Below are 25681 nucleotides of genomic sequence, written 5' to 3'. Positions count from 1 at the left end.
GATAGACACAGTGTGATCTAGGTTACGTAAATGGGTTTAGTTGGTTGTTTAAAACTTTGGGCTCATCTGTTTAAAGCAGAAGGCAGCTACCTTCTAAAAATTAAACTTTTCTCTCTTTGTGTTTACCCACTGCTGCCATCTTGTCATCCAGAGCGGTAGAGACACAAAGCAGCGGCAGCGACACAATCCCTGCCTTTCTGCCCCACCTCTGACCAGCCAAGCAGCCAACTGTCATGTGTGAATGACGCTGCTGTCACCATCCACAGCACAGTAGTGTGAAATGGCAGGGAACAGGGCTGGAGACTGGGAGAGGGGGGCTATTTTGAACACTGGCACTTGCATGTTAAGTAGAGGCTGGCAACACTTTGTTGTTCCACCCACAACATACATCTATCTCTGAAAGTTTGGCACCTTATTTCATATATTGTTGTCTTGTTGGAACCCAGCCACCTCAAAATTTCATTTTTCAAAATGCAGTTCTGTGTTTTAAACAGGAAAACATCTGATTGCGTCTTCTTTGTCCTCCATCCTGTGAACACCTGTACTGAGTTGAAATGCAGCCTAACTGCTGTTTCCAATGCTGTTAAATTGTATTTTGATCTACTAACAGGTGTTTCTATTTGTTTTTTATAATTTAATTTATTAATTTATTTTTTTGTCCTTCTAATTCATGTCATTGACAGTAGGTGAAATAACACAAACACCTGTCAGTATGATGCAAAACAGGTCAGCAACACCACCGAGTACAGCCTCTATTATGACCATAAACTTGAGTCAACACCTCTCTAAAACAGTTGAAACAAAAACTGAACATTATGCTGGCCTCGCTGCAGCGGTCGCCTGTACATGGGGCGCCGGCACTATTCACTGCTCCACCGACGCCCCAGGGCTGCGCTGTTTTACTGAACCTCAATGATGAGTCTCTCCACAATGTTGTGTGCCATGTTGAACGTGACGCCCTGTAAATTCAGATGGATTTTGATTGATTGTGTCAGAGGGGATGGGTATTGTCAGGATTTTATCGATACTACTATTATAGGTACTCTTTATCAGTACGTTTTTTATTGAGACTCATTCACGGCTGTATAATGGCTTTTCAAAGATTATACAGTTTTAAAAATGAATAAAGTCAGAGCAGGATTAGAACAGAATATTCTAAATACAACATATGTTTCTAGAGCAGCAACAGTAACATTTACAACAGCAGAGTTGCCATATAAATGTAATTATATCTCACTGGAAACAAATCTAAGTGTTAAAACAATAATCATATTTCTAAAATAGTTAGAAGATAGAAAGAATGATGAACAAAGAAATCATTCATCATCATTCCTCTGTACTCTGTGCTTCTCTCTCTGCTGTTCATGTGATTCACTACCTGCATGTACCGCTGGTAAATTTTAAGATAGGAGTCAAACTAAGCTAAACAGTAAGATGAGCTTGTTGTTAGGTAGGGAGCTGTGCTTGTGTAAAACATAATGTTAAATGCGGCTGATGGGAGACTGTGGACAGAGCAGATAGAAATATCACTTTCTATGTTTATACTTGTTGAGCAGGTGTATTGATAAAGTATGAGCTTTTACTCACTAAGATTATATCGTTCTTAGAGTAAATAATATAGTTACTTGAACGTGAGCAATCTCTGAGTTATCTTCAGTTCGTCTCCACTATGGCCTCTCTGCTCTGCTGTTCGCTGACTTCACTCTGTGTTTGTTTATGTGTGGAGGTCAGCCCTGACACAGAGCAGAGGAGAGGATGCAGCATGATAATAAATTACACCAAAATGTTAAAAAGCATAGATAAAAGAACTGGTAACGTTGGAGTTTATCAGCAGCACAGCTTTTAATAATCTAGCCCCAGGGCTTGTTTAATACTGGGTTTTGTTACCCATCCCTAGTTTTCAGTTTTTATTGTTCATCAATTCGCTCTGAAGTGATCCCAACAAAATTGTTCACCACTGTGGTTGTCATTATAGTTTTGGTGTGGACTCCAAAAAAAATTAGATATATTTATAGTTATCAATATAGTTATCATTCTTGGTGTTGATGACCCTTTATGCTTATGAAACCTTTTTGAAACCCTCTGGAAGATGAACTGAGCTGATTTTGAATGTCAAACCAATAATTAAGCATGACATTTTAAATATGCAAGATTTTCCTCTGACAAAAACAGTGTGCAAGCGGCACCATACCGAACCGACTGGCTGTGCAGCCCACCCTCAGACTGGAATGGATTCAGTCAACAGGACAACAAATCACATCCAGTGCCAAGTATGTTGCAAAACACTTGAGCTGAAGCACAGTGGATTATTGAACACCTGGCCTCCATGTGTTGCTGAGTGCTCTGTGTCCAATCTTCTCGATTATAGCACCTTTTTTGAACAACTAGCTGGGAATAATTTCCTCTTGAAGCATGAACCTGTCAACACTGGTTTCCCTGTCTTAACCTTTCATTACAGATAAATGTCATGTCAGAGACCTCACACAGTCTAAGATTTAAAGTCAGGATGAAACAGCATTTCGAGAGTACCTAGCTACAGTATCGTGACGTATTTCTGAGTGCAAAAAGGGTAGGCAGGCGGGATATTATGTTTGGAGGAATTTGATGTGATTGTTGACGTCATATTTTGTTTGACAGGAAATAACATGGATTTTGATTAAATGTTTGTCATATATTGTGAAATAGGTGCACAATATGCTGGGGATGTGAACTAAAAGGGTTAAAAGGGCATTTTTCATTCATCTTGACTTAAATCATTTAGCGCTCCCCTCCTCTCAGTGTGCTAATCCTCCTACAGGATTGGTTGTCAGTTGTCGTCAGGTAGTATTAGCTGCTACATAACAATTGTCCAAGTATAAACTAGGTCAGTCAACAGGCTGACTACCTTTCCCGACCACAGTCCTCTCTCTTAGTTTGTTGTTACGAAACTTGGCGTTATTATGTGCTGGAACCCCTGCTGTCCATGTGGCTCCAGATGTGTGCAGACAGCAGGTCAGGTGTTTATCCGCAGTAGCTTGGCTGAGGCTGGTACAGTCTTCACCACATTTTCAGTCCCTGCCAGAGTTTTCCTTGAGCTCTCTGCAGTCAGAGTATGTTGTATCATTCTTAACCAGCGAAACCAGACTGTGCAGTCGAGTGTAAACGGAAGAAAATCAAGACATTATGCAAGTTGTACATTTTCAGTGGAACGCTCTCTTTGTGCCAAGTCTGTCTGTCTGTCTCTGCAAATAGTCTTCCTCTGCAGACATGCAAACACTTGCCTTTGCTTGTTTCCTCTATGTTATTTGAGTGAGGGGAGAAGGTGCATCACCTGTAGACTTTGTGTCTGCTCTTTGTTTCTTGTCAACTAGACAAATATAAGAGTAATGAAGGCGTAAAGATGGTTAGGCTGAGGAGGATAAACAGACTGTGACGTGTGAAAATTGGGTCAGACTTCACTGGAATGCCTTCTCAACAACTAGTTATCCGTGAGTGCAGTAAACATCACCTCTGAAAATGATAAATATTTTTGTTCAAATGTGGAGCAAGCTCTGGCATTGGATGATTTTATGTGTAGATGATGGTTGTCTAGCATGAGGCATGGGACAATATGAAAATTTCATGTCACAGTTATCCTGGCCAGAGTAATAGCAGTTCATAATATTATCCCAGTAATCATTAAAATACTATTACACCCCTTAAAATGGTGCTAAAACATACTGGAATCATTTAACCTTAACAAATATGTATATTGCATCACAGAGAGGACATGCGTCTTTTTCAGTGAACATCCTTTTAAGTGAAAAACAAGTCTTTTTCACTGTTGGTTTCCCAGCAGTCTCTTCAGAGCTCAACATTAAGCTTTTTTATTTTCTTTTATCTGAGATGGTCACTTGTTTTTCCATTGCGCATCTGCCACACAGCCTCTGATTGGTCCACAGACTCATCGAGGATGGCTAGTGGGGACGGCCAACAACAACAATAACTGTTTTCAACACAGGAAAATGGATAAATTAGTGCAGAAGTCATTCAGTGTCAGATTTATCATTGTGGGGTTATTTTAAGTCTCTAAAGACACCACAGTTCAAGGCAGAATTACGAATCCTCTGAAAGGGATGGGATTGCACTGGAGCCCTCGTCGGAAAAAATGCTGGCTATCGTTAGCGCCTGGGCAAATGAAAGGAAGTCTCTTGCACGCTCCAGAGATATTAAACGTCAATCATGATATGTCATCGGTGACCCCAGATTTAGCTTTTATAGTGGCCACTATGTCAGATTTTTCTCATTGGTCCTGTTCAACACTTGGTGGTGAGACAGACGTACGCAGAGTGCAGAGCCTAGTTGGAAAAGCTCCACTTCAGCGATACAGTACCCGGTTTGTTTTCAGATAACATTTATTTTTTGCTGGCTCAGTTGGACAAATGCATGAGGGATTCCACTAGCCCAAACAGTTTACTTGTTTTGCTTAAGGTTAATGTAGAGCCCAATCTCGTCAAGTGCTGCTGAGTGTTTTTTATTTCGATCCTTGATAAAAATCATCCCATCCCTATTCAGTGTCTTCATATTACAGCAGCTTCTGGGTAGGATAGGTGCTAGCTCTTTTAATAGCTCTTGTTCAGCACCTTAGAAGACACTAATCACATGTTTTTACAGGCCCTAAAGGTTTGGCTGCAACATCAAATACTTCCAAAGAACTTCATAAGAAAATAGTTGGGGCCCTTACATGCTCTGTGTTCTTTGGTGTTTTTCTAAAAGCTAAAAGCAGTGGAAGGCTCCTTTCAAAAGTTCGGAGAAGGGGAGGTGTCTGTGTTACTCACTTTCTTTGTAACTTTCCAGAACTAGCAATCTGATAGTCATGCTGCTTTTGTAAAAACTGCCCAGGTGTAAATTTGTGTTTCCAGAAACTCTTTACACTCTTTTCAGTCCAACCCCAAACCCTTTTTTCTTTTTTAATAAGCCATTATACACACAGTTTTCAGTGATCTGTTTATATCGGTTTATTTTATAATGAGCAGCTTCTTGCTCTTCCTTCAAAGAAAGCCTCTCTGAAAAAGTGTAAATATTTACAATGGAGCAAGAAATAAAAGGTTATGAGTCATATCTCATATCCAGCCTTTTATAGTGATGGTGACAGTTTAGGGAGCATTCATACACCAGTTCACTCATCTGTCCCAGTAAGACTATCACAAACTGAGTCTGGTGCTGAAGCCCACGCTCCCACTCTGGGCACTCTGTGGGTTGATCTGTTCTGACCTTCTGTGGGCGGCAGTAGAGGCTTTGACTGCAATAGTGTTATGATGCTGTGCACCTACAAAGGAGAAGTCTTATATTTTTAGCTGTTGCATTTAATGATGGTGCATCTTTTTAGATGAGTTGTTCCATACTTACATGGCTAGAGACTTGTTGGGCAGCATAAATTAAAAATTAAATAGAAATGACACTATGACCCCCAGTAAAATGTGTGTTGTATCCAGATTGTATCTCGATATGATTTAACCTGATGACAATTACACCTGGTATTAATATGTGTCCAGTGTCCATATTGGGCATTTCATTGAGATCAGATTGCCCTGCCCAGGACCAGTTGTAGGTGTTCTCTACCATTTGCCTAGTTGCCTCATAAATAGCTTGGTTGCAATATGAGTTGCCAAGCTTTACTCATATACCTCTATCAGACCAAATTGAAAGCAGACACTTGGTCTCATCTTGTCTCCATCCAGCAGTGTTTTGAATATCCATAATCTCTCCTGCCAGTAGCTTAGTTCGCAAACAAGTTACTACCTCACTGGTTTTAACAGTTGCACGTGATGATGTGTTCCAGCCCACATAATTGTTGTATGTGGCTTGAAATTGCAGTTGAGTTCAATGTGGTCACAGTGCATCCCTGACCACCACTGGAGGTTGTTTGGCCAATTGGATCACAATACATCCCAACTGCATTTTCGATGCATTTACCCCTTTACCCCAATTACAATCTGATCTCCCAAAAAATGCATTTTAATGCAAGGTGTAAAGGGTGCTTGTTTCACTTGAGTGAGTTGACATGAAGCATTGGTAGCATTATTGAAAGTAATTTAAAATGAGCAACTTATTAAATTAGTTCACAGCTCATTACCTCTGTTTTGTTTTACATTCATCAAGTAGTTATGTTTTCATTAGACAAATTCACATCCTTTTGTAAACAAAGAAAAATCACAGAATTGTGATGGCAACCCATCTCTGTTAAGGCCCAGACAAACCAAACCGAAATCAAAGAACTAGTGGCGACAAAAGCCAACTGTTGCATCGCATCACCCTGCCTGTGTTTCGGCCAAAACGTTGCCCATGAACACACTTCAAAGACTACATCTGATGACCAACCAGCATGTATGTTCTGCACCTGCATGAGAGGAAATAACTCTCCATGAAGACAGACGGCGGTAGTCTGTATTAGTCATTCAAAAAGGTAAAGCAGAAGACCATCTTGATGCTGGTTAGGAGGTTAGCATATTGACTACACAATCCAGTGTAGAAAGAACAAAGCATATTTATCATACGACGAAAAGTGAACAATAACACAAACGATCACTAAACGTTTCATATAAAGAAAAATAATCTTCCCAAATGTACCAAGTTTGTTTTGATCTCACTCCCGCTTGACTTTAGCCCTTTGTTTGCTTTTCTCACTTCTGTTTCTCTTCTCGTGTGCCAAGCTGAATTGCCAATCAGAGTAATTACATTCGACAACAGGCTTGGCCATCTCCAGTGCCGATTCAACATGCGTAACTGGCTGGAAAAAAAACAACAAGGGCTGACTAGGGCCAACGGTGTGGGGCATGCCACAAAGACTAGGGCTACAGACAATCACTGACGGCCCAACATTGACCGAATTTTAACAGGGTCTTTAGAAGCAGAGTACAAAATTAGCACCATCTACTATTCTTGTATTCTCTATTCTTCTAAAATATAAAAGTGGCGGGTAGATTTGCTTCACTCACCAGTCCAAAAAAAAAAAGGTAATCTATTGAGTGGCTGTTTAAGTATTCACTAGCCATTTGGCCTGTGGACAAAAAAAGTTAATTTTGCACCCTGTTTACAAGTTAAGGTGTGTTTTGACCAAAAAGTTTGTTGCTCAGCTCAAACGTGGATCTGTTTAGTGGTGAAATTAATGAATACAGTGATACTACTGTAGTTTAAGTTAAATATTGTAGTGTAAGTTTTCATACAGAGATCAACTCAAACCTCAGGTATGCTGTTTGAAGTTACTGATGCCTGCCATAGCAGAATTAAAATGACATGTTCATTTTTCACTTGAAACCTTGACCTCACCTTGTGCTTTATAGCTTTAGTGTAATTAAGGTGTGGAAGTGAAGCAGCCGGTTTCAGGTGACTGAATATCTGCCTTCATTCAATGCCTAACTGTAAAAACAACTGTACAGTAAGTACAGCTCTCGCCTCTCGCCGTATGTGTCTGTACTTGTTGCAGCTCTGCCGGTTGTTCAGCCTAAGTAATGGATTTATAATTTATGGCAGGTATACCTCCCTTGTTGCCTGCAGTTTTTCTTCGCCCCAAGATACCACTCTGACTGGCTGTGTACTGGAGCACAGATGCAACAGAGCCTTCATTTGTTAGGGTAGAGCTGAAACAGACACAGTTTACGGAGGAACTTCGGAAGGATAAATCTGGTTTCCTACATTCGGTATATTCATAATGCAGTATACGTTCAGAGGGGCATTACACAACAAACTAGATTATACCAAATTGATTTCCAGATCCCCTGTTATGAAGAACCAGCGGCATTTGATTGCATTGATTTGCTTTTGACGACCTTTAACCCCATCTATATCATGAAATGTATGTGAGGACTAGAGCTGAAGCGGTTTGTTGATTAATTGATTAGTCGTTGGTAATAAAATTAATCGTTAACTATTCTAATAATCGATAAATTGTTTCAGTCATTAACTTTCCAAGCAAACAGTTTCTTAAATGTGAGAATTTGTTGCTTTCCTTTGTCATTGATTGTTTAAATCACTAGTTAGCAGGCAATTTTAGTATATTAATATTATTTTTCTGACATTGTGTTTGAGTGACTAAACTCCAGCTTGCTGTTGATTCCACCATTTAAATTGTCTGCTCCACGAAAGGCTAAATCTGCACCAGCAAGATCAAGGTCAAAAACTCATCATCATTCTTAACCATAAAGTCCACAGTGCTTAATTTACCTCTGTTGATCTGACTCAGCAAGCTAGATGCTGTTGTAGCAGTGCTTCTTTTTTCATTTTGCTCACTAGCTCAGTGATGGAAGCAGCAAGTGATTTAGTGTGTGTGTCGTTGCACTGTGGATGTCAGCCAACAACAATAACAAGAGGAAAAGGAGTGTGCTGCTTGTTTGTGGCATTAAGCAGATTCACCGAGTCAGAGCAGAGATGGATAAGTTCCCTTCACTCATTTGTCTATATCCTCATCATGCCTCTAATCTCAGCGGAAGGTGTTTATAAAGCAACTGCCCTTCCCTTTATGCTCTCTTCCCTTGGTGCCACATGAAGAGCAGGTTTGTCTATCGAAGGGATGGTCGGGGCAAATTGGATTTATGAAAGTGAGAGGATTTGCAGCTGAAGTCAGCTCCTAAACTGATTTGCTGTGATATATCCAGTGACCAGTGGTTTATTTTGGTAGTTAAATGTCTTTTCTCTCATGGGAAGAGGTGGATTTGGTGATTCTTTGCATAATCGCTGTGATCAGACTTCACCTCTACTTCCTCTTAATCCGGTTTTCGAAGATGTTGTTTGGAGCAGTCGTTTCCCCTCCCTCTCTCCTTGCTCTGCGTACCTCCTCATCGCCACTCCCTCCTCCATACATGTACCAGCAGCACTGGAGGGAGTGCAATAAAACAAAGACAAAGCAAGCTGAAATGCAGGCAACAGCTGTAGCTCAGCTCTTAATGATCCTGCAGGGCTGAAGCCCACATCTTCTATTTACCACCAAGCATTTGACTCCTGAGTTGCTCTCTGTTACTGGTTTCCTTTTTTCCCACTCATGTGCTTATAGTATATTTTTTGCTGAGGTTTCAGTTTAAGCCTCCTTACACTGTTTTTTTTTTGCGTCTGAGCACAGTAGTGATAGATTAGACCATATAGACCATGTCCTATTTTTATTTAGCCTCCGTCTCTCTTACCTCCTCTTCTCCCTCTCTAATTAATGAGCAATGTGTTAAAATACTGTGTAGTAAGCATGCAGCGCTCCCCACCTCCGCCCCCCGCCCTTCCCTCAGGAAGTGTTTACACACACACTTGCTTCACAGCGACTCTGCACAATAACACTTTTCCAAGGACACAGTGTTCACTGGAACGCACACACTGTGCTGTACAAATTTACAAGACTGCACACTCACTCACTGGCAGAACAGAGACATATAAGTTAAATGCACAGCTCTGTGGCTGCATACTTCTTGCAGATAAAGCACAAATTCGGATTAATTGAACGGTACTTAATTACAACTGATTTTTCGGACACAGTAACTGCATTAGTTTCCAACAAAACCCAGGCAGCTGGTATGAATGTTGTTGAGTATTATCTCAAAACCACCACAGCAATTCATTAACATTAACATTACAATTTCACAATGTTTGAAAGTTGAGAAAGAGAAACGTCAATATGTGCCTTTTATAAATCTGATGCAGAGTGGGTATGCATTTTTTCAGTTTTTTTCTACACAGAGAGAGAGCAGTACGCATATCCTCATCTGACCAGCTTTAGTGAGTTTTTATGTGTGTTCATTCAGTTTGTACCAGCTCCTGCTGCAGAACTCGACTGGTTTCCATTTGAGTGGCCATTTGGTCTCAAACAAGCAAAAGATGTGTTGTGGCTGTTCTTATTGTATTTATGTGGCTCTAACTCTCCCTTTAATTAAGTTTCACACACACACACACACACACACACGCCACCATTACCTTAGATTTACCGCAGTATCGTCTCTTGTAGTATTTTCAGCTGTGGTCTGAGGTTTGTTCGTTTCATTGAGACGGTGAATAACACATTTGGTCAGACTTGCATGGCTGCTCATGCCGGTTTTTGAACTGCGTCTTTGTCTCATCAGCAGGTTGTTCAGTCTGACCTGTGCTTGTACAAACATGTAGACATACAGACTCAACCATCCAAATCTATATGCTGAAACTATTTGTGTAGAAAGACATGGGCTAGGACAATATGTCTATCTACTTAATCAATACTATGATAATACTATGTATAGTTGAACCATACATATCTAGAGACTATCATGAGGCATATTTCTAAATATAAATATAACAACAATATTGACCAGTTCATCACCTATTGGCTTTTTCCTGCTCTAAGGTATCATTGTTTCAGACTATAAAAATCCACTGTTGGTGCTCTCCTCTTTTAATAACTCAAGTTCAGCCTGTGCAAACCCCTGCACTGGGGTCACAGTGGGCTAGCGGCCACAGCAGCAAAGGGTCTAACCTGTGTAATGGCAGCAACAGAAATTTTGCTGATCCGGGGTGTCAGTGGCTTAGTGGATAGAGCAGGCACCCCATGTACAGAGCTATTGCCGCAGCGGCCTGGGTTCGACTCCAGCCTAGTGTGGCCCTTTGCTGCATGTCATTACCCCTCTCTCTCCCCCCTTCACACTTAACTGTCCTATCTATAAAAGGCAAAAATGCCCAAAAAAGAAAGTTTGCTGATCCAGCAGGGAGTCGGGGCGGTCCAGGTTCAGACCCCCGGTGCTGGGGTTTACATTTGCTTAATTCATGTTGCAGTCTGCCCTCAGACTGTCTGCCATTTTCTGCTTTCTCACTCCGGCTTTGTTTGCTTTTTTAAATAGTACTGGCATCACATTTCTCTTAGATTACAACAATAAATTGTCTAAAATTAAGCAATTGAATTTCAATTATATCGATTCAGGCATTAAAAGATAAAATAATGTTGAAAAAAGCATAACACTTCAGCTAAACCTTTTTTTCCACATGACAGAGTTTGTATTATTATTACTATCTGTACATTCCAGTAATGCTGGTTAGTCCAGTCTGCTCTGCCACCACCTTTTACAGATGGGGGTGTTGAACTTGTGTTAAAATAATGGAGGACGCTGTTGGAGACAAAGGGGAGAGGAGATGGAGGTGACTGAAAAGGGAAGGGGGCAAATTGTCACCTTGACGAGAGAAATCAAAATGCTGACTGCAGCAGAAAGTCAGATTCACACACAGCCCAGTGTGTACAGTAGTGTTAGTACAGTAGAAGCATATGGACAGTTTCTGTGTGTATCAGCATTTACTCCCAAATCTGAATGTGTTGATTTGTCTGTATACACAGTCTAAAATAAGTCCATTTGTATTAATCTAATTTTATGTCCTGACCTTTCTGAATCATTTCATACCTGCACTGTTTTTCCGTCTTTCCTCTTTGTTTCTGTCATTATTTTCTCTATCTTTGTTTCCCCAAGTGCCTCACTTTATTTCTCAGCAGAGTCTTTCAGCCAGAACAGTGGGTTTGAATGTTGCCCAGTCATCTGACTGGAGTTAGCCCCCGCAACAGTCTGGGAAGGCAGCAGCGGCTGACCCACACACACACCAAGAACAATACCTTCTTTTTGCTGACTTAAGTAGGGGAGCTCTTAAAGGGGGTTACAATTTCTGATCCTCTGTTTCAAGAGAGTGCTCCCCAAGGCAGAAACAGTTCACATTTTTTTAAAGAAGTGTATTCCAGCCCTGTAATTAATGATGTTTATATTTGTAAGACTCATAGCTGTCAAGCAGAATTGGCATCAGGGCAGATCCTGCTGAAGCCCAGTCCATTTCATATGCTTTGTTTATTGTCAGAACATTACCGTTAAAATTTGTTGCACTTACAACTGCAGAGCACACAAAATAAATAAGCATATGAGCCATATGAGCAGAGCCGCTTTGGACTGAAAATACTTTGCATGAATTTCAGGGTCATATCACAACTGTGGTGTGTTTAAATTTCAGTGTTGCTGGAGATGAAGAAAAGCTGTCTAAATCCTGTCCCATCCTTCCCGACATATCCTACAAAGTATTGTCAGAAACCATCAAAAGAAAGCTGTCATATAGTTAAACTGTCTAATGTAGTTTAATTGGATTACTAGCTTTAATGCATATAAGTGGGCGCTGTGCAGCTCTAATATACTATATATATATATATATATATATATATATATATATATATATATATATATACAGTACAGGCCAAAAGTTTGGACACACCGTCTCATTCAATGCGTTTTCTTTATTTTCATGACTATTTACATTGTAGATTCTCACTGAAGGCATCAAAACTATGAATGAACACATGTAGAGTTATGTACTTAACAAAAAAAGGTCAAATAACTGAAAACATGTTTTATATTCTAGTTTCTTCAAAATAGCCACCCTTTGCTCTGATTACTGCTTTGCACACTCTTGGCATTCTCTCCATGAGCTTCAAGAGGTAGTCACCTGAAATGGTTTCCACTTCACAGGTGTGCCTTATCAGGGTTAATTAGTGGAATTTCTTGCTTTATCAATGGGGTTGGGACCATCAGTTGTGTTGTGCAGAAGTCAGGTTAATACACAGCCGACAGCCCTATTGGACAACTGTTAAAATTCATATTATGGCAAGAACCAATCAGCTAACTAAAGAAAAACGAGTGGCCATCATTACTTTAAGAAATGAAGGTCAGTCAGTCCGGAAAATTGCAAAAACTTTAAATGTGTCCCCAAGTGGAGTCGCAAAAACCATCAAGCGCTACAACGAAACTGGCACACATGAGGACCGACCCAGGAAAGGAAGACCAAGAGTCACCTCTGCTTCTGAGGATAAGTTCATCCGAGTCACCAGCCTCAGAAATGGCAAGTTAACAGCAGCTCAGATCAGAGACCAGATGAATGCCACACAGAGTTCTAGCAGCAGACCCATCTCTAGAACAACTGTTAAGAGGAGACTGCGCCAATCAGGCCTTCATGGTCAAATAGCTGCTAGGAAACCACTGCTAAGGAGAGGCAACAAGCAGAAGAGATTTGTTTGGGCCAAGAAACACAAGGAATGGACATTAGACCAGTGGAAATCTGTGCTTTGGTCTGATGAGTCCAAATTTGACATCTTTGGTTCCAACCGCCGTGTCTTTGTGAGACGCAGAAAAGGTGAACGGATGGATTCCACATGCCTGGTTCCCACTGTGAAGCATGGAGGAGGAGGTGTGATGGTGTGGGGGTGTTTTGCTGGTGACACTGTTGGGGATTTATTCAAAATTGAAGGTACACTGAACCAGCATGGCTACCACAGCATCCTGCAGCGACATGCCATCCCATCCGGTTTGTGTTAAGTTGGACGATCATTTATTTTTCAACAGGACAATGACCCCAAACACACCTCCAGGCTGTGTAAGGGCTATTTGACCAAGAAGGAGAGTGATGGAGTGCTGCGGCAGATGACCTGGCCTCCACAGTCACCGGACCTGAACCCAATCGAGATGGTTTGGGGTGAGCTGGACCGCAGAGTGAAGGCAAAGGGGCCAACAAGTGCTAAACACCTCTGGGAACTCCTTCAAGACTGTTGGAAAACCATTTCAGGTGACTACCTCTTGAAGCTCATGGAGAGAATGCCAAGAGTGTGCAAAGCAGTAATCAGAGCAAAGGGTGGCTATTTTGAAGAAACTAGAATATAAAACATGTTTTCAGTTATTTCACCTTTTTTTGTTAAGTACATAACTCCACATGTGTTCATTCATAGTTTTGATGCCTTCAGTGAGAATCTACAATGTAAATAGTCATGAAAATAAAGAAAACGCATTGAATGAGAAGGTGTGTCCAAACTTTTGGCCTGTACTGTATATATATATATATATATATATATATATATATATATATATATATATATAATAGATAGACAATATCAAAGGATACAGGGAAAAACATTATCATTGGAACATACCTGGTGCCGTTTTTCCCACTCAGTCTGATTCTCGTGTGTGTGTGTGTGAGCGTGTGTTGTTTCCTCAAAGAAACAAAGCATTGAAAGCTTTCCTAACCTTCTTCATTTTCTGTTTTTTTTTTTTTTGTTTTTTTTTTTTTTTACAGCTCAGAATGTGACGGTAGAGGAAATCCTCTCTTCCTACAAACAAGCCTGTCAGAAACTCAACTGTAAACCCATACCCAAAGTGCTCAAACAGATACAGGTGAGACTGAACTTTACACTAAACACAGATAACAGACATATCAGCACCATCACACAAACACTCACCAACAGCTCTCTTAAACAGTTTCAGCACAAAACAGTATAATCTTCATGAAGGTTGGATTAATGCAGTACTGCTGTATTAGACTGCATTAGTTTTAGCAAGGTATACCTAATAAACTGGCAACTGAATGTAGGCTCTTTTACTACTTTTTGTCCTTTTCTCTCTCTTGTATTGTTTCGGCTGTTTTGTAGCTCGATATGTCTGCTGTTGAGAAAGGAAAATATTCATCTTCCCCATGGGGAAATGCTGACAACAATGTCAGAGAAAAGGTGATGAATGAGAAGGGCTGTTTCTACTTGATATTACATTATTTGCCACCTCTAGTGCGACGTCATAATCTCCTCTTAAATCCCTTGGCAGAGTGGAAAGCCATCACAACCCAGAGCCTGCTGAGCTCCTGCTTTTTACCCCTTTTCACTCCAATTTGATGTGGCCTATCCCCCCATCCTGCAGCCCTTGTCACTGCAAACGCTGCTGTCATGTAGCTGCCAGCCGCTGCTTTTTGATGTCGGAAGCTTCAACAGGAGAGAATAATGTAGTCAAACGTTTTTGCTAACTTCCGCAGGTCTGCTGATACACCAGTCACAAGGACAGGATCCCTCAACAGCTTCCCACTCAGAAAAAGACAAAAGCAAATTGTTTAGCAGAAATGACAAAAACTTTGTTCCTCAAATTTTTACATTTTGTAATTTTTTTTATAGTGTGTGTTATGTGGATTTTGGACTGGTGGTCAGCAAGTAACAAGTAATTTGAACACATCAACTTGGGCTTTAGAAATTTGATGTGCATTTTCAGGCATTTTATAGATGAAGCGGTCAGACAGTGATTCAAGAAATGTATTTACAAATTAATTGATAAACATAATTATTGTTAGATGTCGCCTCAACATGTAAAAATCTCAATAGACTGAATCACCATGATGTTGCTAGCAGTAACCCTCGTTTCCCAGTAGGCAACTGGCAGTTGATTTCAGTTGCACAGATATCTGAAATCAGCAAACTTGTTTATTTCTGTTTTTATTTTCAGCCCTAATTGTAGCATTTGAAGATATATAGTCAAACAGGGTGGTCCGAACTGTCTGATGTTTTTGCACATTTATTTTGTGTACTGTGTTGCCTTGCTAGCGTCTTTGATAAACCAAATCTTCAGGCACGAAATCTAGGCAATTTACTGCTGTGGACAATGGCTGCAGCAAAACCACCTAAAAGGATCCACCTAAAAAATCAATATCAGTTTAAGTGTACGCTACATTTGGAATATTTTCACTGCTTTACCTTACACACTAACCAATCGAGGCAGCAATGACCAGCAACTTCCTTGTTTTGTGAAAAAAAAAGTCTTGTCTTATCAGTGGAGTCAGGTGGCTTGGAGATAACAGCTTTAGTTCCCTCTCGAAGGGCTGTCTGACGCCAGGGTAAATCAGTGAAAATATTCTAAATATAGTGTACACTTAACCTAATGTTTATTTTCACTTTTTTTAAACACTAAAAACTAACCAGTTGAGGCAGCATTTGCTCAGTGCCGTTTCATTTCATGTACGTGACGCAGGGGTTTTCCACCCAAAAGTTATTTTAAATGAACATTGTGATTAGGTCTGTTTGGCCATACATTACAACATTCATAAGAACAGGTCTATATAGTTAGTGTAGTGATTTAATAAAGAAAATATGTTCTATCATCATGAAACATAAAGTTTTTAACATGTCAAGCTATTTGTCTGTAAACGAAGAAATTAGAACATTTGAAGCAACACCTCTGCCCTTAGTCTTTCCAAAATGAAACACGTTTCTGTGAGTGTGGGTGTACATTTTCTGTAAATTGAGCCTGACCTAGCCCCCAGGTAGTGCCCCAGTCTCACAATACAAAAGTCAATACAGAGAATAAACACTTAGCTTGTTTTGACGGTGCTAGAGAGACAGTGGTGAGCTGCTCACATCAAGTGCCCTGACTGATAACTTGGCTGTAGATTGTTGTGGCAGTATTGCTTCCTCTTGATTCAAGAGCCGACAGAGGCTGTAACAAGAGTGTGGGAGTGTATATGCTGTTCAAGTTCAAAACTGCTGGGGTACAATAACTACATATATCACAAGGCTATACAACATATTAGAAACTAGTCTAGTGGAGGCTGCACAGGAGCTGGACAAGTTGGCTGGGAACAGTTAGGAAGTCCTGGTAGCTCCACCCAAACGTTTGTAATTGTGAAGGTTCCTGTTCGTGAGGTAGAACAAAATTAAGTTCCAAGAATTACATCCTAAACCTTTTTCTTCTGTTGAGGAGAACACTTCAAAAACCTATTAATGTGGTTTGAGGGCATGGCATGATGCACTATGGCATGACTCTGGACAAGTGCTATGATCGTATCCAGTAGAGGTGGGCCTTTTTCCTTTTTTAGCAAGTGTGGTTGTTACTCCCAACAGGCAGACGAGTGTTCCGTGTCTTTTTTTTTTCCTGCCTTCTCTTGTGGGTTTGCCAGCACAGTCATGTGTCTCATAATCCCTCTGCATAAGCAGTTCTTCAAATCCAGTGGGGGAAGCCTCGGGGCTGTTTGTTTTTATATTTCTGACAACCTCGTGCCTTTGTATGTGAATCACTGCATGTGCTTGGTCTGTGGTGCGATTTTCAATATGTTCAGATGTTTTCTTATTCTTAGTTTTTTCTACTGAATGAGAGACGTGTTTTGTCACAAAGGGGAATGCGAATGAATGGGCAGAGAAAATCATAAAGGCCTTTTTAACCTCCTTCTCAAGCAGAAGTGAAACACTGTCTGTTTATCACCCAGTTTTAATGATGTTGGTATCCTGATATTAGAGGACAGCATATGCATCAAGGTTTGACCAGTCATGAAAAACCTAATCTTTCAAGACAGATTCTGCAATTGACATTGTAGAATCTGTCGGCAGCCCTGTTTGAAAGACGACTACAGAGGGGGGGAGGGCGGGGCTTTGAGTTTGAACGATGCTGTGCTTTAGCCAATCACAATGGAGGGAGCGTGGCCGAGACGTGCAGGTGTCCCCAGGAAATGTGTACCTACAGACACAGCAAGCTCCGCGTCCATAGCGACCGTTCCACCCAAAACGCCGTCTCATCAGCGTGAAAAAAATATTTTTTCCAGCGGATGTCTGAGTTATAACATGATTGAGCAAACTGGAGTAGTTTCATGTCGTATCCGACAACAGGAGGCTTTTAACAGATGACATCCTGATGTTAGCTTTGCTAACTGTCCCTGTCAGCTGCAGCCACTGATGCTTTCTAGACATCGTGATTTCCCATAACTGAATAAATACCACGCATAGCAACACAAAACTGCTTTGCTAGCTCAATCATGTTGTAACTAAGATATCCGCTGGAAAAATATTTTATTCACGGACCGTTTATTGAGTTATTACCTTATTTTTATACAGTCTGTGGTTATTACAGACACCGCTAATGGCTAACGTTAACAGCTAACGGTTAGCCCAGCTAATCTACGATAACCATGTTAATTACAAAACACACAGAAATAGTAACGTTTGTTCAATCATTGTGTTTACAGACTTAGCAAACATCAGATTCGTCTACACGGTGATATAGTGACGTGAAAAATGTGATTGATATATAGCTAAACTCTGCTGGTTTTCTACCCGAAGTATTTGTAAACAACACGGCGGTTCCCTGGGGGCACCGCCGGAAGTGAAGGGCGTGAGCGATCGCCGAGGCTCCTGCACTTCTGTTAGTCGAAAAACTCCGGGCTGTGCCTCCAGAGGTAAAGGAAGAAAAAAAAATGTTTTTTTTTTTTTTTTCTTTTTTTTTTTACTGATGGATTTCCAGATTGTGAAAAACCTGGAAAAGTCATGGAATTTGAAAATAGCCATTTCCAGGCCTGGATAAGTTTTGAAGGAAAAATAAACTCAGAAAACTTTGGAAAAGTCATGAAATCTGCTTCACAAACATCTGTATATTAGAGTTTATATACTGTATGTATGGTGTAAATGTTTGGGCAGATCAGTCACGTCATTTAACATTATGTTGTTCTCTGCGTAGCTAACATCAGACCTGAGATGCAGCTTTTACTCAGTCGAGATGTAAATTTGCCTAATGCCAGGAATGTCTGATTTCACCTGAACAAGTATAAGACATGGTTTTTCTGAAATATCAGGACACAAGACATGGAAAGTGTGGACTTAGTAGTTAAACATTGGACGTTTAGAACATGGAAGTAGCTAATGTTTAGCACCAAGCTGCTGCTGAATGAACTCCCATTAACGGCGTTTACTGCGATGACCAATGTGACCATCCACTGCCAGCTGCAGCATTTCCCGCTCATCCACCATCAATAAGGGACCATTTTGGATGCCTTGTCCAGAAACATAGCTCTAACTGCATAGGCACAATTGGCACTAAGGGTGGCTAATTCTCTCTGACGTTATTCTCACAAGTAGTGTCAAGACACAAGCCAGCTTTTGCAGGTCAGACTTTCCCCAACAGCCAGATAGCTTCATTTGCATGCACAAGTTCTCATAGTACTGGTATACATACTTTTGGACTGGCTCCTTATTTAAGAAATGGACAGGTAAATTATTTTTCATGTGACGTTCTACACAGACATTTCAGAGAATATATGAATGTAAAATTTGGCTTAAAAGCATGGAGAAGTTATGGAAATTTGTTGGTAAAAATGGGTAAACATATAGTAGATAGATCAGAGTAAAGAGGCCGTTTTGCAGAGTTTTCATGAAGCAATGGGAGCAGGTTTCTGGTTTCTTGTTTCTTTGTGGCCAGAGGGAGCAGCATTTGTCCTGCGTCTAAACAATAAAACCGAGCATGTAATGTCAGCTTTTACCACAGACTGACAGTATTTCCAGAGCCCTAAGGGGGCAACACTCCCAGGTACACTGTCATAGAGTTGGAATTACTGCTGGCAATATGATAAAACGTAATAAACTAATAGGTTTGTATTTCACTGTATCAAAAGAATAAAGGCCTCTTAGAAATTAGAGCCTCTGTCTAAAAAGGGCTGGAGCTCGCTTTTGTTTAAGTAAAAATATATCCCAGTCATTATTTGGGATTTTATGTTGATGTGATATCTCTGATACTCTGTGTATATGCAAACATACATGTGCCTGTCTGCTTCAGTCTGCTTGTATCTGTGGGGGAACATACTGTCACCAAACTCATTCCCTTCAAGTCAGGCGGAGGAGTTGGCAGTGCTAACATTCGCAGCAGGGCCACATTAGCACTTTCTCCTGTTTGTTCTGTCGCACACTCGCTGCAGCACACCCTCATAGAAGCCCTTAACTGGGCCTCTCCACTGGAGCTTTGCACATTTGTACCTACAGGTGTGTCTCCATGTGTGAATGATGATGTTGAAGCAAAGCGAGCCCCTCGTGTAAACACGTTTGTGATTCGAGAGACTCTGCAAAGAAATCCCAGCACGCCTGGTCAGCTGAGAGAAAGAAGCTGGGTTAACATCTCAGCTACTTGTGGAAATGCACATCACTGTGCTAAGCTGCTGCTGTGAGCTTCATTTAGTCATGCAGTCTGGGTACATTTCCACTGGGACTTAACTGACCTGAGATGGTCATCACAGTGGTGTGGTGTCCCACCCTTTCTTCTCCTTTCCTCCTTTATATTCTGCTTTTTTATGATTACTCATGTCTGGCTTCTCTCCATCCCCTTCTGCCACTGTGGTCTTTTGGTCCACTACCGCCCCCTCTCATTTCTGCTTAGTCATCCTTGCAGTAACCAGCCACATAAACAAGCCTGTAGGACCAAATGGCTGACCAGTGAGGGAGGGGGTTGCAAGACGAGCACAGCCTTTTACAGTGTTTTCACTCTAAATGCTTTCTTTATTAAGTCCAACTGCACTGTACACGTGGCAGCTTGCCAGCGGCCCTACAGGTTGTATACATTTCTGGCAAGTTGTGTGTTTTATAAGGAACACTATTTAGAAGCTGTATGTTGAATGCCTCCTTCGCAGTAACTCCCAACAGAACCTTGAGACCTGAACACTTGGTAGCCTTGTGTCACATTTCTGCAGCAGCAATTCCCTTAGTGACAAGTGGTTTCCCTATTATGCAATGTCTCACACGCAGCCCATGTGCACAGCTAATTTCTCTGAATATGCAGAAACTTGCTCTACCTCGAATGGCTCAGCACATCGGGTAAAAGGTTGTTTTATTTTGGAGGGAGAACACTGTAAATTGATGTAAAATAAAGGATAGAATCTTTTGGTACACGTCACATGTACATCATCACTTTAATACTTGGCAACACCCACATGCTGCACAGACATCTACTTCTATTATGTCATTTAAGCACAGACATCTTATCATTCTTATTAGGAGTGCAATTTATGCAGGCAGCATCCCAAATTCAGTGGCTGGACCCTTTGAAGTCTTGTGGAGCAAATATGTCAACAAACTGATGAAGCATTTCCAAAGGCAGCTTGCAAAAAAAGTAGTTTATTGAATTTGTTGCATGTTAAGCAGAAGTTTTGCTCTCTGACTGGGAGTCAGATGACAGGATCAATACCATGCTCATGTCCATACAGAAGGTATCAGGCTAGAGCCAGCAACTGGTTTGGTTTGCTTAGCACAAAGATGTTTAACAGTTTGGCTTTGTACAGTTGAAAGAAATGATATAAAACGTGTTATTTTGTGAGCTTTAGACGTGCTGGTAGCTTGATACTCAGACAAAGCCAGGATAGCTCAGGACAGACATGAATGTGGTATCAATCTTCTTATCTAACTCTTGGCAGGAAAGTGAAAAAGCAAATTTCCCAAAATGTCAAACTGTTTTTTAACATTGCCAAGGACCTTGTGAATGCTCCATTTTGGTTTCTGTGATGCCAGACTGTCTCATTTAGGGAGAAGGTGCAGATTCATCCTGTTGTTGTCACGTCCTCTGAAAGATGCATATTCATGGGCCGTGCATTTTGGAATATCCAGCCGATGGATTTGGACTTAGCAATAAGGTCACAGGAAGGTTCTCTCATGCATCCCCACCGGTCCATTCCTACATGACCCCCAGATGTCATATTTCTTTGATTGACTGTAGGCCAATGCAAAATTAGTTTTGCAGAAGGTCCTTTGGCTGTACAGTTCATAACTTGAGCCCCTTTCCCACTGCACAAAAAACCCAACTAACATCTGGGTTTCATCTTCAGTGGGAAAGGTTGCAATCAGCATTTATTCCCGGGATAAATGACTCTGCAGTTGTCACGTATTTATCGGCTTTAACTCCGATCAGCAGCGAGGGAAACATGACATGCCGGTGGACACCCCAATTTTTGCCCCTTTTCCGACAAACCGTCACTAACTTTTGCAACTCTTTGTCTTGTCAGCCACTGATTTAATCCATCTTTGTGCAAGCAGAGCTCAAACGTTATTCATAATAAGTAGGCACCAAGTTTGAAAAAGAGACTAAATAAGTAAGAGATATTTTAAAAAATAATAATAAAAATAATAATATTTTCACTAGACCCCGTGCTTGTTTTCCGGTGCATTTGTGACATCGAACATGCCAAACCAGAATTAAAAAAACACAGAAAGGCATACCCATCTGCCTTTCTGTGTTTTGAAAGGAGTGGGCTATGTTTATCAGGATTTACTGTCTCAAAAACCTGCATATATGCGCTTTACTCTGGTGGAAAAGGGGTAATAGAGGCACATTACAGCAGGAGTTACCACAGAATGTAATGAACAAGATCAGAGAGAGAATCAGTAGCTTGATGTAGTCCACCCACAACACACAGACGCACACAAACACACACCCATACCACCACTCGTGCAGAGGCACACTATGCGTCATACACTATTTTGGGTCCTGGCAGCTCTGTCAGGGAGGTATTTACACTGATAAAATCATTCCCACTGACAGGTGCCTCATTTAATTGTAAGTGAAGATTGTCTTGCTGTTAAATTGCCCAAAATGTGTCTCTGGTTGTGTTTACATATTCAACCACATCTGGATAATGACGAGCATCCAGAAGTTTTTAATTAAACCACATTTAACAGAACATACTGACAACATACTGTTGAACATTTTTCAGTTATGATTTTTTATATAATGCGAATAAAGCGAATGACTCAGCCAGTTTTCCAGCTGAATCATCTCCATAACTGCCACAGTGTGTTCTTTAGTGTCACAGTGTTTCCTGCTGATAGAATGACAATACAGTATTTCAGATGTGGCATTTGTCACATAACATTGTAATGTTTTTGGGACCTGTTGAGTCATGCAGGAGGCCATGAACCCTCCGTACAACTAAACCATCATCAGTATGTTCAGACACACACAGAGATAAGTGACGGCAGTGCGGCACGAGGGCAGAGGTTAGTGAGTTCATGCTGAATGGGCTGGGCAGTCAACTAGAGAGAGGGATTTGCGGGTACATAGTTTTGAGGGCAGCACTCTGTATGTTTTTATGTTTGCGTGGGTGGTTGGGTGTTGCACCAGGGCAGGAGGTTAAACATCTTTCCACCTTTTGATCTGTGATGCTCTGATGTCAGATTGCATCACAGGATAAAGGATATAGCCAACTTCAACACACACACACACAGACTGTACATGCTCAGGTTTTAAGAATGATGTTGAACATAATCAAGGCACGCGCAGGCCACATTTGCTTTGGCCTGGGTTAGTCAGATCTGCACAAAAAAATGAACACATGTTGTTTCTACTGCTGACTAAAATAGTGATGTTTTTAAAACTTTCACTGTATTCAACTAGTTTTGTAGCTTCTACCGGAATTTCTGTGGTTTGTAATTTAGTCTTACTCTTGCACATCTGTTATACAAGCCCTATTTTACAGCTGTACTGGAGCTGTGTTAAGTTACTGCTGATGCACACCAAATATTTCCTGCTGCAGCTTCAGTTTTTCCACCAGAGAGCTGAAGGGAGGCTTTTATTGTGAAGCAGTTCCAGGAAATACAATGTATATATGGACATACAGTACAGGCCAAAAGTTTGGACACACCTTCTCATTCAATGCGTTTTCTTTATTTTCATGACTATTTACATTGTAGATTCTCACTGAAGGCATCAAAACTATGAATGAACACATGTGGAGTTATGTACTTAACAAAAAAAGGTGAAATAACTGAAAACATGATTTATATTCTAGTTTCTTCAAAATAGCCACCCTTTGCTCTGATTACTGCTTTGCACACTCTTGGCATTCTCTCCATGAGCTTCAAGAGGTAGTCACCTGAAATGGTTTTCCAACAGTCTTGAAGGAGTTCCCAGAGGTGTTTAGCACTTGTTGGCCCCTTTGCCTTCACTCTGCGGTCCAGCTCACCCCAAACCATCTCGATTGGGTTCAGGTCCGGTGACTGTGGAGGCCAGGTCATCTGCCGCAGCACTCCATCACTCTCCTTCTTGGTCAAATAGCCCTTACACAGCCTGGAGGTGTGTTTGGGGTCATTGTCCTGTTGAAAAATAAATGATCGTCCAACTAAACGCAAACCGGATGGGATGGCATGTCGCTGCAGGATGCTGTGGTAGCCATGCTGGTTCAGTGTGCCTTCAATTTTGAATAAATCCCCAACAGTGTCACCAGCAAAACACCCCCACACCATCACACCTCCTCCTCCATGCTTCACAGTGGGAACCAGGCATGTGGAATCCATCCGTTCACCTTTTCTGCGTCTCACAAAGACACGGCGGTTGGAACCAAAGATGTCAAATTTGGACTCATCAGACCAAAGCACAGATTTCCACTGGTCTAATGTCCATTCCTTGTGTTTCTTGGCCCAAACAAATCTCTTCTGCTTGTTGCCTCTCCTTAGCAGTGGTTTCCTAGCAGCTATTTGACCATGAAGGCCTGATTGGCGCAGTCTCCTCTTAACAGTTGTTCTAGAGATGGGTCTGCTGCTAGAACTCTGTGTGGCATTCATCTGGTCTCTGATCTGAGCTGCTGTTAACTTGCGATTTCTGAGGCTGGTGACTCGGGTGAACTTATCCTCAGAAGCAGAGGCGACTCTTGGTCTTCCTTTCCTGGGTCGGTCCTCATGTGTGCCAGTTTCGTTGTAGCGCTTGATGGTTTTTGCGACTCCACTTGGGGACACATTTAAAGTTTTTGCAATTTTCCAGACTGACTGACCTTCATTTCTTAAAGTAATGATGGCCACTCGTTTTTCTTTAGTTAGCTGATTGGTTCTTGCCATAATATGAATTTTAACAGTTGTCCAATAGGACTGTCGGCTGTGTATTAACCTGACTTCTGCACAACACAACTGATGATCCCAACCTCATTGATAAAGCAAGAAATTCTACTAATTAACCCTGATAAGGCACACCTGTGAAGTGGAAACCATTTCAGGTGACTACCTCTTGAAGCTCATGGAGAGAATGCCAACAGTGTGCAAAGCAGTAATCAGAGCAAAGGGTGGCTATTTTGAAGAAACTAGAATATAAATCATGTTTTCAGTTATTTCACCTTTTTTTGTTAAGTACATAACTCCACATGTGTTCATTCATAGTTTTGATGCCTTCAGTGAGAATCTACAATGTAAATAGTCATGAAAATAAAGAAAACGCATTGAATGAGAAGGTGTGTCCAAACTTTTGGCCTGTACTGTACATTGCACCATTTGGTCAGTGGATCTATTTTAGATATTGCAGGGGGAGGTATAGCACTAGCAGAAACAGCTGCTGGGAGCCGTTGACGCCCAGACACACCAAACTGACATCAAATAACTAGTGACAACTGAAGGCCGACTATTGTGTCACCACAGGTCATCTGTGCCTCAACCAAAACGTTGTACTGAACACTCTACAAAAACTAAAGCCAGTAATGAACTAGCACTACGTTCTGTGCCTATGTAAAAAGAAATAACTCACCACACCAGCAGGCAGTGGTAGTCTTGATTCGCAATTCAAAAAAGGGTAACCAGACCAACGGGACAGATTCAAGATGCTAGCCCATTAGCACATTAACAACACAACCAGATGTTAAAAGATCAAATGATACTTACTGTGCGCTAGCAGACAATACAACAGTTTCTGCTAAAGAGCTCAATGACTACAAGTAAACCTACCTAATATAGCAACTTTGTTTTGATCCACTGCCTTCTTGACTCTTGTTGTTTGTTTGCTCACTGCCAATCTGAGTGATTAAATTCACTAACGGGCTCCACCCTCTCCAACGCCAAAAAGGCCAACCAGTGCCAACAATATACGACACACCGCAAAAACTAGAAAGACAGTTGCTCACTGACGGCCAGACATAGTCTGTTGTCTGTAGGCGTGGTGTTTTAGGGCCCCGAGATGATAAGCTGCAGACCACAGGCCCTACAATGGCCTTTAAGATAAACCAACATCTTTTACCTTGTGTTGCTGTCGCATGGAAATCTGTGCCATAAAGGCTTGAACGGTCACACTACAGCTTGCTGCAAAGATTCACACTGTAACAATGTTATCAGGAATGGCAGAGCCCTTCTTTATCTAATACAGTGCATCAAAGTTGCCATCGCTGGGTCTTGCTCAGT

General features: G+C 41.2%; 1 protein-coding gene and 1 long non-coding RNA gene across 2 annotated transcripts in view; one reads left to right on the top strand and one right to left on the bottom strand.

Moving 5' to 3' along the window:
* Positions 1–25681, top strand: part of ppp1r37 (protein phosphatase 1, regulatory subunit 37) — a 58347-nt gene that overhangs the window by 9371 nt on the left and 23295 nt on the right. Inside the window, exon 2 of the mRNA XM_033630873.2 lies at positions 14053–14150. Coding sequence (XP_033486764.2) covers positions 14053–14150 — 98 coding nt within the window. The remainder of the gene's footprint in view (positions 1–14052; positions 14151–25681) is intronic.
* LOC144462744 (uncharacterized) lies at positions 997–25591 on the bottom strand. The gene is made up of 2 exons (XR_013490962.1): positions 25232–25591; positions 997–3078 (listed from the first exon to the last, which is right to left on the bottom strand). It is a non-coding gene; the product is annotated as an uncharacterized LOC144462744 (long non-coding RNA).

The sequence above is a fragment of the Epinephelus lanceolatus genome, chromosome 4 (genome assembly GCF_041903045.1).
Source record: "Epinephelus lanceolatus isolate andai-2023 chromosome 4, ASM4190304v1, whole genome shotgun sequence".
NCBI lineage: Eukaryota > Metazoa > Chordata > Actinopteri > Perciformes > Serranidae > Epinephelus > Epinephelus lanceolatus.
This window is presented reverse-complemented; position numbering and strand designations above follow the sequence as displayed.